This window comes from Ascaphus truei, chromosome 12, assembly GCF_040206685.1.
Source record: "Ascaphus truei isolate aAscTru1 chromosome 12, aAscTru1.hap1, whole genome shotgun sequence".
NCBI classification, from domain to species: Eukaryota; Metazoa; Chordata; class Amphibia; order Anura; family Ascaphidae; genus Ascaphus; species Ascaphus truei.
In genome coordinates, this window is record NC_134494.1 from 27,662,730 (window position 1) to 27,677,278 (window position 14,549).

General features: G+C 41.3%; 1 protein-coding gene across 6 annotated transcripts in view; it reads left to right on the plus strand.

Annotated features, from left to right (window-relative positions):
- Positions 1 to 14,549, plus strand: part of USP47 (ubiquitin specific peptidase 47) — a 56,532-nt gene that overhangs the window by 21,529 nt on the left and 20,454 nt on the right. For 2 of the 6 annotated variants that reach the window (XM_075567113.1, XM_075567112.1), the window contains 9 exons: positions 6,477 to 6,680; positions 7,651 to 7,764; positions 9,093 to 9,246; positions 10,083 to 10,179; positions 11,565 to 11,707; positions 12,434 to 12,513; positions 12,741 to 12,890; positions 13,199 to 13,294; positions 14,362 to 14,514. In XM_075567113.1, the coding sequence (XP_075423228.1) occupies positions 6,477 to 6,680; positions 7,651 to 7,764; positions 9,093 to 9,246; positions 10,083 to 10,179; positions 11,565 to 11,707; positions 12,434 to 12,513; positions 12,741 to 12,890; positions 13,199 to 13,294; positions 14,362 to 14,514 (1,191 nt within the window). Of the gene's footprint in view, positions 1 to 1,817; positions 2,177 to 3,948; positions 4,009 to 6,476; positions 6,681 to 7,650; positions 7,765 to 9,092; positions 9,247 to 10,082; positions 10,180 to 11,564; positions 11,708 to 12,433; positions 12,514 to 12,740; positions 12,891 to 13,198; positions 13,295 to 14,361; positions 14,515 to 14,549 lie in introns of those variants that run through there. The other 4 variants (XM_075567114.1, XM_075567109.1, XM_075567110.1 and 1 more) reach the window with 4 other exon arrangements.

The following is a 14,549-nucleotide window of genomic DNA, read 5'->3' on the forward strand; positions in this document are numbered from 1 at the left end:
TGATCTGTGAACATAATCTTTAGTTCCTGAGAGTCTGTTTAAATGTGTGTGTATATTATTATTATTATTAGTATGTGCTTTGAGTCCCATTGGGAGAAAAGCGCTATATAAGTAACGTTTTTATTAAATATTGAGCTTAATTTCTCTTTCAGAGGTTTTCGCAGAAGTATATTGGGGATATTAAAACAGAACTACTACAGTCTACTGTGTGTGTGTGTATATATAATCTATATGATGCACATAACGTACGTATAGAATTTTTGGACATTTGACCTGGTACTAATAGAAAATCATTGTAACAGATAAAAGTAATATGCATTTGAATTAACGTTTGGATGCTTGGCTGAAGCCAGCAAACACGTCACTATGATAAAACACAAATAAAAAGCGAATGTCATGTTTATAAATTTGGAGGCCTCTAGATAAACAAATCTAAAGTGGGCAGACACACTTAGCTGGCTACTTGCCAAGTCAAGGCCTGAAATATGCAGAGCTCATTCTTTGTGCCTATCCAGAAAGGTTATACATGTTTGCTTATTTGTGCAGTTAGGTACAGTGTGTCTCGTTTTGCTTACTGAACCCATAGATCTTGGATGTCCAATATTAAATTGAGTTGTAGTCGGGTAAGGGGAGTAAAATTAAAATCAATGCAGCTGTAAATGACTAGTTGAACGAATCCACTAGACCAGACAAACTGGCTGTAGAGGAACTTTGATCTTTTTTGTGTGTGTGCTTTACCAACACTTTGTTACATGACGAGGTTATTTTTTATCTCTGTCTTGGCTCATCACTACCAGATTGTAAACTCTTGGGCTCAGATTTGCATGATGCCTTCATGTTCTTCCTGAATACCGTGTTGTATTACTATGTACATAATAACTTTATTAATATTGTTCATATTCTGTGTATTCCTAAGTGTTATGCCATTTAAATTTCTGTAAAAAGAAAAAAACACCTCTTCGTAATCTGGAGCAAAAGCATAAATAAAAGGAAGCTCCTCCAGTGATCGTCTTTAACCAAGATAAAAATGTATTTACTTGTTAAATTTCCCCTATTCATCCCAATATGTGGATCATTTCTCCACAGGTTGCATTTTTAAATGGAAAGATGAACGTGCTCCTTATAAATGCTATTTGAATCCACCAACTTGTAAAACCAGCTAATGGGAAAGAATAGAGATCTTGGCAACATTCATAGGTTTTGAAAATATTAAACCTAAAGAAAGAGGGGGATTTTTTTTTGTTTTCCCCCAATACTAATTACTTTGTGTTTAACAGGACAAAAAAAAGTGCAAACCCCAAATCACCAAACGTTGTGTTTAGCGTGTGATTTCTAGTCTCTATAGCCTTTCTGGGGTACTTCAATAGCTGTTGTAGCAACTAATGTTGGGAATCATTAACCTCCGATATGCGGTTATTCCCCCACGATCCAGTGTTATCCACCATAAACTTGAATAGCAGTTAATGTAGGATTTTGGTATGGACCCACATCGGAGGTTCGTGATGACCCAACCAAGTCCTCTAACATGGTGTCTTTAGGTTCTAGGTCTCCCAAGTCAGATCAAAAATTCTTTCTATATTAATTTAAGGTTAATTCAGTAACCTTTAAGAAGCCCATTGAAATACCCATCTATGTTATCTACAGGAAATACACTTTCCGTAAAGTCTAAATTCCACTTTTTTTTTTTTAAAGTACAACCACGTGACACTTTTTTTTTATAGTGGCTGTTTTATTGCACTGAATGTAGATGTAGGAGGTTGTTGCTCAAAGTCTTGCAGATAAGAAGCGGCTGAGGCTGAGTGAGAAACTCGGCTAACCAGAAACAGGAAGTAACTATTACTTTCTCTTCCTAAAAAGAAATGTAGAAGACGGAAGCCTCCTTTTTTAGCTGCAGATATATCGCTTGCTTTCATAGTCTATCACGGATTTGTCAGAAGGAAGAGATTTTGTTTTGGAATGCTTTCACCGAATCCAAAAACGGCACAAGCATGTCAAATTGGGGCTCTCTTCACCGGCCAAGCCCGATCTGTTTGGCAGGCTTCCTTGTCGTGAAGGATACTGAAGCGTCGCCATCTCTTTCAACGCATCAGTCTTCCCAATGCTGAAGTTTATTGTGAATTTGTTTCTGCCTTGTTCCAAGTCAAAGGACAGATTTAGGCTTATTATTCTGAGTCAGGTGAGGGTCTTATTTTTGTGTGTGTTTACTATTTTTACTGTGTTCTGTTTAATTTGTATTCAGCATTTTCAAGTGTAAGCATAATTCTGTATAGATCTTATCGTGAATAATTATCTTTTAATGCTGGTTATGTCCTCCAGCCGTGGAGATTTAAATAGTTTTTTTTTTAATGAAAACCGTACATTAGCTGCACTGTTTTGACCTACAGTGTGCTTTTATTGTTTTGCTTCCAATAGGCTATGTGTAAGGTTGTATTCACTGTATAAACAATTCACCACATTTTTTTTCCTTCTGACCTTGTACAAATGATTAGTAGTGTGAAGTTTTCTGTGCTATGTTTTGGTGTCCCTTACAATATAATCTCTGTAGAGTGCAGTGAGCCGAGCACTGAATTTCAATGTATGTTCCCATGTATAGTATTGCCCTTCAGCCAATGAAACTATCAGTATTTTTATATCCTCTGAATGGGGGTGGCCCTCTGCGTCCATTTTTGGTGTCACAATCTCCACGGGTTCGCACGGTACTGGCAGCTTTCTCCACAGGTGTGGACACAATATGGCGACTTTCTTTTGGTGACCCCTTGCCCATATTAGCATCTTTTATTTTTTGTTTACCACCGGCACACAAAAAACTACAAATATCTCAGGAACCAAGGAGGAACACTGATCATCTGTGAAAATGAAATAAGTGGTGACTGCGTCTTAAAAGAAAGATAGGACCCTCAGTACCTGTTGTATCAGTTTAATTTTGGTATTATGCATGCCATTTTATTTACATAACTAGTTCCTCCATTTGTACCGTGCTGCAGAATAAGTTGGTGCTTTATAAACAATTGATCATAAAGATTCCATTTTTTAAATGTCAATTGCATCCAAAGTTACCACTGAAAATGTGCTTGAGATACATAGAAGTCTTAGGCTGGGGCCATGGTACCGCAGACCGTGCGGACGAGTGAACAGACTGTCTTAAGGCGCGGGAGGGGGCGCGCGTTGCACAAGAAATCAGTTCAAACTGATTTCTTGGCGCGTCAGGCCGGTCACGCGAGTGGTTCGCCCAATGAGGGCAAACCAGCTCCGTAACATTACTGGCACGCCCACGGACGGCGCGCGTACCATGGCCGAAAAACGCACAAAGCTTCAAGCGGGTGATGTCACGACCGCGCACGGTGAAGGCACTTTAGACCTCGCCTTAGAGCTGAGAGGAAAAGGGGTGTTTGGTGGACAATTTTCTTCTGAACAAATACTCAAAACGGCTTAGCTCTATTGATTTTAAACATGGGTGCAATAGGGATTTCCGTTAAATAGTTGAAACTATCCCTTGTGTGAAATGTAAAGTGTCCAACAAAAACTATTTCGTGTACACCAAACTGTTCCTGTAGCTCCAAAGGGGGCATTTCAGTACATTGAATATTTTGGAAAGCCCATACCAGCTGAAATACTTGTTTTTGTTTAATCCTGAGCTCCACCTTGTTTTTATGTTTGTTAGAAAGGTTTCTTGTGTTCTGATTTTCCCTTTGCGTAGGAATCCAGGTTAAACATTAGCTTTCCCTGCTGTAAAATAATTACGAAAAGTGTCTTTACAGCCAGGATTGATTTACGAGTGTTTAAAATCCGTGAAAAAAGGGGGGGGTGGGGGGTGACCGTGTCATTGGTAAATTCTGAGATAAGCGGATGACAAAATGACACACACTGTACCTCAGAGTGGCTTCTTTTGGAAGAACTGTAAATGGTTTACTGTTTTATGGTTATAATTTATAAATGTCTTTGTCATAGGGAATGTTTTGGAGTTGCAGACAAAGTATCTTTAATGAAATGAAGAAGAAATTTCCACAGGTAGACTACAGATAATCAAATTCCCGTATTTCAAAACACGGTAGCTTTAAATATTTTGTAGTCTGTAGAAAGCATGGGTTCCTTAATGCATGTTCTTTTGGCTTCATACAAAGTGTGGCATGCCCAAAGGTTCCTTCCTGGTACTAACTATAGTTAGGACTTTTGCGGTGCCATTGCCATTAATGTTTCTAAAGCTTGTATTAATCAACCCCTTTGGAGAGGCTGCCTAAGAGAACCGCTTCCTTTAACAAAGCAGTGGACAGGTGTATTTTGAATTTGATAGAAGACATACACACTGTACATTCTTTTAAGCTGCTGTGTCGCTAACTATATAGGTACAGTAAGCGGGCATGTTTACAAGGGTTCGTAGACAAAGGTACAGAGATTGCAGGATATGCAATGCATTTCTTCTATCATTAGATACTTTAGAAGGTGTAGTGTCTCTTAGCCAATCAAAAAACAGCTTATTGTTATGCAAATTGCTTCTTTTTTTTTCACCTAAAGTATCCAAAAACAATTGTTGAAGAAACGTATATGTTTGACAAGTAAATAAAGTGACCAAGACCGCTCCTTAAACTTCTTCACTGCCCTCTGCTTTTCTTATTATACCACTTATTAATTTTGTGTGTGTGTGTGTATATATATATATATATATATATAAAAGAACTTGATAACAGGCAATCCAATTACAGTCTAAGACATTTTGGTCGCTGCCGTTTCGCCGTGACTCACCTTGGTGTGCGGGGTATGTGCCTAAACGCCCTTACCCTAAAACACCCTACCCTAAGCCCTTACCCATAAACCCCTAAAATTAGCCCCAAACCCTTAACGCTAAAACACCCTAAATTAACCCTCTTCCCTAAATAGTAATAAAACTTACCATAGAAGTGGCCGCCGGAGGGGATTCCAGCGGTGGATAGGTGGCGGCAGAGGCCTGTCCGCAGTCTAAAGCCGGCGGTGATTTGATCGCTGCGAAACGGCCGCGCCCAAATGTCCCATTCGGCTCCAATTATGTGTCCAGCCACTATACGGCTAGTGCACGCGTCAAACAGCAAATCAAATGATGGATAAATACTACAACAGACTGAGATAAAATAGACACGGCATTGCAAGGCTGGATATCAAAATGTGATCTCTATCGTCCAAAGTACAGATACCAACGTTTCTGTCCTCTCTGGGACCTTCCTCAGTCATGTGTGTGTGTTCTCTACATTGGCTTGGCTTTGGCATACGCCTCCTTGCTGCCACCCTCCTTCTGAACCACAGCGTCAAATGACACGGTGGACCTCACCAACGTGATGTTGAACAGTGTCACGTTGCCATGGTGACATGTCGTAATTTGATGCTGCAACGGTGCGTTGCCATGGCAACGAGGCACAGGAGAAGGAGGGTGGCAGCAAGGAGGCCCGAGAGCGCGGCAAAAGTATATGGGGGTGGACATTTTTGCTGCCCCAAAATGTTGCTGCCGTAATGGGAAATCTGCCATTAAGTTTGCATATACATGAAAATATCAACCTCGGCACAAAATTCATACTAATTCAAGAGATGACATATTTCTGCAAACCAACCACAGCGTTGAGCTCTTATTAATTGTGTTTTGCATGCATATACATCATTCGAACCATACATATGCCAAGTGAGATTACATTAGCTTTTTACACTCGACCATGAACTGAACATGCAGCTGTACTGTTGTGAAGATCTCCGTTTCATTGTGGCACGATTAGGGAATTTTGCTTGGTATCCTGTATGATCATGCAATACTTTACCATTTTGGCCACGTTTTTCATTTCAAAGGGGAACTTGTGACATTTTACCTACAGAATACTAACAATCTGTCTTAATAACTGGCTTTTTGCTTGTTGTTTGTGTTGCATGTTAGTTGTGTTTGCATTTGTATATAACTTGACCTGTACACAAGTGAATAAATGCAATTCTTTTTTTATAAGAGTGCCCTCATATTTTAGTAGAAAAAAAGATGAAAAATATTAAAAATGTATTGAAGTCAAAAATCTCTTGGCAAAAAAATACATATTCCTATTGCCCAAATACCAGACATTTTCTTGTTTTATTATACTTCAATGGTAAAAATATATATATAACATTAACATAGCGGAGTTACCCATACTCATTTTCTGGGTGTTGCACACAGTCCCGAATTATAAGTGTTATTCCTAAACTGATGGAAATGTCATATGCTTGCCAAATTTTCTATTAATCATGATTGTTTTGTAAGTATGATTATTGCAATGGGTTATCTATTACTGCAATAATATAGTAAAATATTGTGTAATATGAAATTGGGAATAGTAAAGTGTAAACAAATCCCAATTATCCTAGCCTTCAACGTGTGTGTGTGTGTGTGTGTGTGTGTCTCCACGTCATTACCCATGGTGGAGGTTTTACATTTGGTTAAGCATGTTTTCCTCTAATTGGTCTTGAATGCTGACCTTTTCTCTTTTTTTTAGATAGAAAATGCTGCTGATGAACCGCGAGTGCTGTGTATAGTACAAGATACCACCAATTCTAAAACCATACATGAACGCATCACCTTAAACCTCCCCGCCTCAACCTCTGTGAGGCAGCTGTTTGAAGATGTGTCCAGCAAAGTGGGCTATGTAAATGGAACGTTTGACCTAAAGTGGGGAAATGGAGCCAACAGTGAAGATATGGTGAATTCTCATCATTTACCTTTTCTTGTACTACTTCTTGTTTACCGCTTATGGGTAGTACACAGTGAATTGTGCTAAACACGTTTTATATAGCACTTTGGTATATTGAATGATCTGCTGTAGTTTATGCGGGAAGATGGACCCTTGCATAGGAGAATTTTCCGCAGTGACAGTTTAATTGTACTGGGCGTAGTCCACTTTATTCCCTGAATTGTACAAGAACTGCTGTACTTTGTTGATTTAAATGATAGCAGTCTACACACCATAGTGACACAACGAGAGCTAAATGGAATGGTTAATCTGTTTATTACAACTAGGATAGAGAAATGCACTGGGGAGGTTTGCAGCTCAATGCAGAGTCTTTTTATCTAGTGAGATCTAGGAGATTGGAAGGTAGTTTTTAAATAAATTCACTGTAATTGCGGCAGTGCCCCTGATGTGACCAGTTGAAATTGCTGCTGTGGTATATTGGTCTCTTTTGACTACAATTGTAAGTAACTTCTACACTTTATAATGGGTTAGCACTAATCAACAAAAGTGTAAACGTTTATATGTACTCACGGGCACAAGAAGTCACGCAATGTAAAAGCCGCAACAGACCAACCTGTATGCAGCTTAATTTAAGCATAAATGCAACCCAGGAACATCCTGTTATCAACAGAGAGTAAGAGGACTTCTGTATGCTGCTGGATCTTTGCCATTTTGTCCCGGGGTATGGATTGCACTCGTGAGATAGCAAAAGAATGTCTCCCTATAATCAGGCCCCAATCCAAGTGACTGGTTCAATGTGTATGAAGCAAATGTTTCTTTTCTTAATTGCGTTGCAGTTTGCTGCGAGCCCTTATTGCGGTGAAACTATAAATAGCGCCATCTTATTTCCAAGTTCTCAGGGTTTTAAATAGTGTTTAACATTATTATGTCGGCTTATTACTCCGATCCTGTACTGAAACGTACGCTTGTTTCATTTCAGACAACACTGGATCCTAGCCGAGACAGTTCCCTAGAAGATGCCGGGTTTGAGGCAGGAAAGAAGAACTTCCTTCACTTGACAGATAAAAATGGCGAACAGCCTCAGCTCAAACCGGTAGGGAAACATTGTGCTTCATGCTACTGCATTTCTACTAATATGAAAAAAAAATGCACTTTGAATGCTTCATCCTTCCATAACCCGAATGTTGTCAGCACTAAAGTTACATAATAGAAGAGAAATGGATGCAATGGCTTATTTTGTCCATTTTAAAGCAGCAGAACATGTTGCACTTTATTTAATTACAGGATTGATTCATGGGGTTGTCGGACCTGAACTGTTAATTTCAGATCCTAGGACTCAACTCCTTAGGGCAGCTGTGTGCAAAGTGGGGGGCGCTGGATTTTTTTGGGGGGGGGCACGGCGCTTGCAGTGGCCCCGCGATTTTTCCTGAGGCATTTAAATTAAATGCCGGGGGATCGCGTGAGGTCTCTGCAACAATAAAATTTACTTTGATTCAGACTCGTGTCGCCATGGCAACGCGGCCTCATGCGGGGTGACGTCACACGCCAGTCTCCATGGAAACGGGGTCATTTGACGCCGCACACAAGCGAAGGGGGGGGGCATGAGAGCGAGGGGGATCTGGCAGGGGGGCATGGCTCAAAATGTTTGCGCTCCCCTGCCTTAGGGGGTGCCAGTATTTCTGCAGTCAGTGAAACTGTGTGCCTAACGTAATGGCGACTTTAAATGTCCCGCAGGCCAATAGGAAGCCGTGACGTCATCCGTCTTCCTATTGACCAGCGTGACCCGGACATTTAAACTTCACAGGGATACCGGCACTCCCTACAGAGGTAAGTCTCTTTTAAACCAGGGAGAACCCAGAGCTGAAATGAACACAGTTTAGCTCCTGAGACCCCCTGCTTCAATTTTGTATTTTTTTTTATAATAATAATAATAATATATATATATATAATACACACACACTTTATTTAAGTTATGGTGGGTGAAAATGGTGACAAAAAACTGCTATCTATCTATCTGCAATACAGCCTGTTGTGCGGCTTTAAAGAAGAATAAGCACAGGGAGTATGTTCACATTTCTTGGAAGTCATAGGGAACTGTCAAATAATGAAACTAAGACCAGGAACCCAAACCTCTGTAAAATATATTTCACATAGCAAATCTCATCCACTTTGCATCAGCCATGCATATTCAGAACCAAGAAGAGTGTTTGAATAATGTATGTAATATCTCTGCTGGTTGACACTGTTGGGCTATGCTGCAAATGTCAAGATAAATGAAATGCTGCCTGAATATGCTTTGCGTGAATGTTCATCCATTGTAAGTGGATAGTTGCTTCTTGTAAACGTTGTACGTGAACAAGAATCCCCACAGCAGTGTCCTATTAAAGCATTTGACTTCAAAGACCATTTATTTTTTCCCAGGATGAGCCGGGGACAGCAGAGAGCAGTTGTCTTGATGCCCGTACCCAGGAAAAGTTCATAGGCCCTCTACCAAGAGAAGGACCTACAGGCTGTGCAAGTGACTACGTCAGCCAAAACTATTCATATTCCTCCCTTCTCAACAAGTCGGACACAGGTAGTTCCGTTTTATTTCAGTGGGATTCCATGACAAGCCATTTGTAGCGTGAGAGGAGGAATGGGCTTGTGATTAAGGCACTGCGAGTGCCAGTTCTGTGTGATTTTTGACAAATCGTGTGCACCGCATATTAGTCCGTTTTTCACTGGCATGTATTCACCATGTGAAAGATCTCTAACCGAGGGGTGGCCCGCTCCAGTGCTCATGGGCCACCAACAGGTCAGGTTTTCAGGATATCCCTGCTTCAGCACAGGTGGATCAATCAGTGGCTCAGTCTTCGACTGATTTAGCCACCTGTGCTGAAGCAGGGATATCCTGAAAACCTGACCTGTTGGTGGCCCTTTTCAGGATATCCCTGCTTCAGCACAGATGGCTCAGTCTTTGACTGAGCCACTGATTGAGCCACCTGTGCTGAAGCAGGGATATCCTGAAAACCTGACCTGTTGGTGGCCCTTGACGACTGTAGTTGAGATCTCCTGCACTCACCATTTAACTTTGCTTTGCGGAGACACTTGGGCCAGATCCAAGATCTAAAGACTTTGTTTATACAATTAAACAATTCACAGCAGCAAAGTGTATATGGTACTTCATGTATGTAAGTCAACCTTTTCCATGATAGTTGTAACATTAACTACATTTTGCCATAGTGCTGAATTATATTTTATAAAAAAGAAAACACTTTTGATATGATTTTGAAATGATTCTACATATTAACCCATACTCTGATATTTCATTGGCCATTTTGAAATAAGCAACAGCATGCTCGGATGTGCTGTTATATCTGGCGTTTGTCCGGATTTAAGCGGTAGTTTATTTTAATGTATTTTTTATTTTAGGTTATGTGGGGCTGGTGAACCAAGCAATGACTTGCTACTTGAACAGCCTTTTACAAACCCTTTTTATGACCCCAGAATTCCGAAATGCTCTGTACAAGTAAGTATTTTATTTATTTATTTTTATAAATCGGTCCTGGAGCGGCCAACTCCATTCTGTAAGGGGCGCCAACAGCTCAGGTTTTCAGGATATACCAGCTTCAGCACAGGGGCACTGATTGTGCCACCTGTGCTGAGGCTGGAATATCCCGAAAACCTGTCTTGTTGGTGGCCCTTGCGGACTGGAGTTGGCTGCCCCTGTCATAGTGGATATAGCCAAATATTTGTAAAATGCTGTTTTCATGAACACCGTTCAAGAAAAACATGAACTGCTTATTTTCCGAGCAATGCTAGTCCATAAGACCGCCCTGTGCCGACGAGAACTTACGGGCCAGTTACTTGAATGCACTGTAAGGTGTTTTTTGGCATAGCACGGCTTGGTAATATGGGGTTAAATGAACACAAACTACAGGGCATTTACGTTGCATTGCTGTGTCGGTAATTCTTTCATGGTTGAGGTAACTCCTATGAAATTCGCTAAGCAGCTGTCATCTGCAAAATGAATCTAAAAGCAAACCAATCTGGTGGCTGTCATATTTTTAAACCTGTTTTTCAGTTTCAATAATCAACCCCTCCCTTTTGTGTTATTTATTTTAACCAGGGGTGCTTCGGAGCTGACCCATGTAATCCCCCCCGGTTCAGAGACGCATACTGGTAAAGTTAGCAGTGTTGAAGCAGGGCGTTTCTTGTTGTCGTCCAGTATGAAGCAGCAGGCAATGACTTGGCTGCTTCCTATTGGTCTGTGGGACTTGTGACATTTGAGCGCCCATTGTGTTTCCTCTGGAGAGGCTTGAACACCAGTAATTTTACCTGTATAGATCTCTGGAATTAGGGGGTTGCCATGAGCTGAAAATAGTAGGGTTCAGATCCAGAGGAGCCCCCGATGCGAATCCTGTTAAAAATGAACGCAGTGATTGCTATTTTACTGCAAAGCACTTGAGTCATTGAACCTAGATGCGTTGTTCCAGCCTAAACCATTCAAGGTCGTTTATGCCTCTGAGGTGTTGGGACATGCATGGTTACGTAATCGGTTTCAGATCCCTTCGGCAGCAATCGGGTTTAAGAAGTTATTTCAGCACTGAAGACTTTGACATTTAAATAACATATAAACCTTCCTAGTAATCATCCAGTGTCAATTCACAGCATTGACGTCTTGCTGTGTTTAATACAACATCTTTAAATATGTTCTCTCAAGGTAATTTACATTAATCAGTTGGACGTTTCTCACACGTTCATATAAATGATTTGAAATGGAAGTAATTGTTGGGTGCTGCCATCATGGAATGAATCTTCAGTCAGAGCTGCTGGTTCAGTGCTTTGAGTCAGTGACCCCTTTCTGTCCAACCAATATAGTCCGATGTATTGAAAAACACTTTGTGCCAACAGATGGGCATATGAGGAATCGGAAGATCCAGTCACCAGCATCCCCTACCAGCTACAAAGGCTATTTGTTTTATTGCAGACTAGTAAAAAGAGAGCCATTGAAACCACAGATGTAACACGCAGCTTTGGATGGGACAGCAGTGAAGGTAATGGCAGATTTGATGTAATGCTGTTTCATCTCTGACGCTACAACATGCAAAGTGCTGCCTTTTGTCTATATTCTGCAAGCCAATAAAGCCAGAAATATCTGTGAATGGCTAAGCTGTCAGGTTAATGAGCTTCGATGACTGCCGTTAATCACTAGTCAACTCTGCCGTATACCTGGTATTTCATTGTCGGCATCTAAAAAGTGTGACAAATATGAGAGGAGCAACATTTCTGGTACATTCATCCACAGGAATGAGGCTTATTGTATATTTCAGGGGTGCTCAACTCCAGTCCTCAAGATCACCCCCATGCCCCAGGACAGGTTTTCAGGCTATCCTTGCTTCATCACAGGTGGCTCAATCAGTCCTTGCTTCATCACAGGTGGCTCAATCAGTCCCTGCTTCATCATAGGTGGCTCAGACTTTCACTGAGCCACTGATTGAGCCACCAGTGCTGAAGCTGGGATATCCTGAAAACCTGACCTGTTGGGTGTCTTGAGGACTTGATTAGATCTAATATGCTTCTTTAAGACCGCATTTACTCCGAATGTTTATTGTTCAGTGCTATAGCAACGCAGGTACGGTGTGGGTTTCTGAGTTATATAAAAGATCCACAACAATATATTTTTTCTAACTGCTAGTTGTATTTATGAAGGGTGTACAATATACTTTATTTTGTCTAGTTCTATTGATTTAACAGAACTTGTTGTGTGTGTTTTATTATAGCTTGGCAGCAACATGATGTCCAGGAGTTATGCAGAGTCATGTTTGATGCTTTGGAGCAAAAGTGGAAGCAAACTGAGCAGGTATGTGTCCATAAAGTGACTTATTCTAGATTACTAGTAATAAGATTGGTCTGTTATAATGTACCAGAACCATGTTTCATTCCTTTGTTTTGTCCACCAACCAGACTTCATTTGCTTGAAATTCCTTGCTGGCCCTTTGAGCAATTGAGTGTTCTGAACCATGTGAAAGCATCTCTTGTTGAAACTGCACAAGTGTTATAGGATCCACGTGTGTTTCCATGTTTCAGGCTGACCTCATTAATCAGCTGTATCAAGGCAAGCTGAAAGACTATGTGCGATGCCTGGAGTGTGGCTACGAGAGCTGGAGAGTCGATACTTTCCTTGATATTCCACTGGTCATCAGGCCTTACGGTTCCAACACAGCCTTTGGTAGTGTGGTGTGTATATGTTTCAGCTGCAGGTTTTTCATTGGTTGAAATACAGAGTTAAAAGGCGATGGTACTTGAAAGTACCAAGTACCCATTCAGTTAACATAGCACAGTTTAGCAAATTAATTTAACCCCCTTAACATAGATATCTGATTTCCTCTCCCTTTACTGCTTTATAAATGATATTCAGCTTCTTCCAGTTTATAAATAGCTGGTGTCTTAATATAAATCTGTAATGTAAAAGTAGTGCCCCTGTTTTAATGTGCCAGTTGGTGTGCGTGTTTGTTAAATATTTATTTCCTTTGTGCGTGTGGTAGGAAGAAGCATTGCATGCGTTCATTCAACCAGAGATCCTTGATGGTCCTAATCAATACTTCTGTGAACGCTGTAAAAAGAAATGTGATGCAAGAAAGGTGAGAGACCCCTCTTAGACTTCGGCACTGGTGTTGGCTGCTGCACGCGCGCCTGGCGTCCTGGCAGTGCGTACACAGCTTAAAACCGTGGTCTATGGGGAATGATAGGGGGCACAGGGGTGTGGCCAAAACAGAGGGGCGAGGCCATGACGTCAGGCACAACACACAGCACAGGCCAGCAGCTCAAAAAGCCATGCACCAAGCACATTCATACTTCTAAGCATTTAATCCTGCCATCTGCAGAGACCAACAAGTTGAGATGCACAAACCGGCAAGAAAGTAGGAGCACTTTTACGTGCGTATTGCCCAAGAAGTACAACATCAGATAACAAATGCAGTGTTACTGTGACCCTTACCGAGGGAACAAATGGATATCTGGGCAGATGTTGGTGTGACGCGTTTGTGTAACGATATATATATATATATATATATATATATATATATATATATATATATATATATATATATATATATATATATATATATATATACACACACACACACACACACACACATACAGTGGTTGACAAATCACCAAAAAATCTACTCGCCACACAAAAAAATCTACTCGCCACCTAGTACCAAACGTGTGCTGCTTGGGCCAATATTTACTCGCCCGGGGGTTAAATCCACTCGCCCGGGGTGAGCAAATGTATAGGTTTGTCATATCCTCAGCCACATAACAGGGTCTGCAGGAATTAGCCTGACCGGGAACGTGAATCTCATCATACAATGTACCAACCACGCATGCACCACAAAGCGCACCCACCCAGTGATGCGCGGCGCGGCCATGACGTCACCCGACTGGTTGGCCCTTGTTGGCTGAACCGGGGGGGGGGACATGGCCAGCGCTCCGTCACCAGTTCTGATGACAATTTTCTTGTCTTCAGAAAATGTGGTCATGCACCGCAGCTGCAAATTTAGGGCGGTTCTTGTTCTTGCAGCGCACACCATAGCGCGCGCTGCAGCGTGTACAGAGGACCTAGCTTTAGCATCGATGTAGAGATCAGAGACTATCCTTCCTGCCAACACCTTTGCAAACAGGAATATCATTTTTTTTGCTACAGGGCCTGAGGTTTTTGCACTTTCCATATCTGCTGACGCTGCAGCTGAAGAGGTTTGACTTTGATTATACCACCATGCACAGGATCAAACTGAACGATCGCATGACTTTTCCTGAAGAGCTAGACATGAGTCCAGTCAATGATATTGAAGAAGAGGTAGGTGTACATGTGTTCAGCTAGCTGTGCAAAAT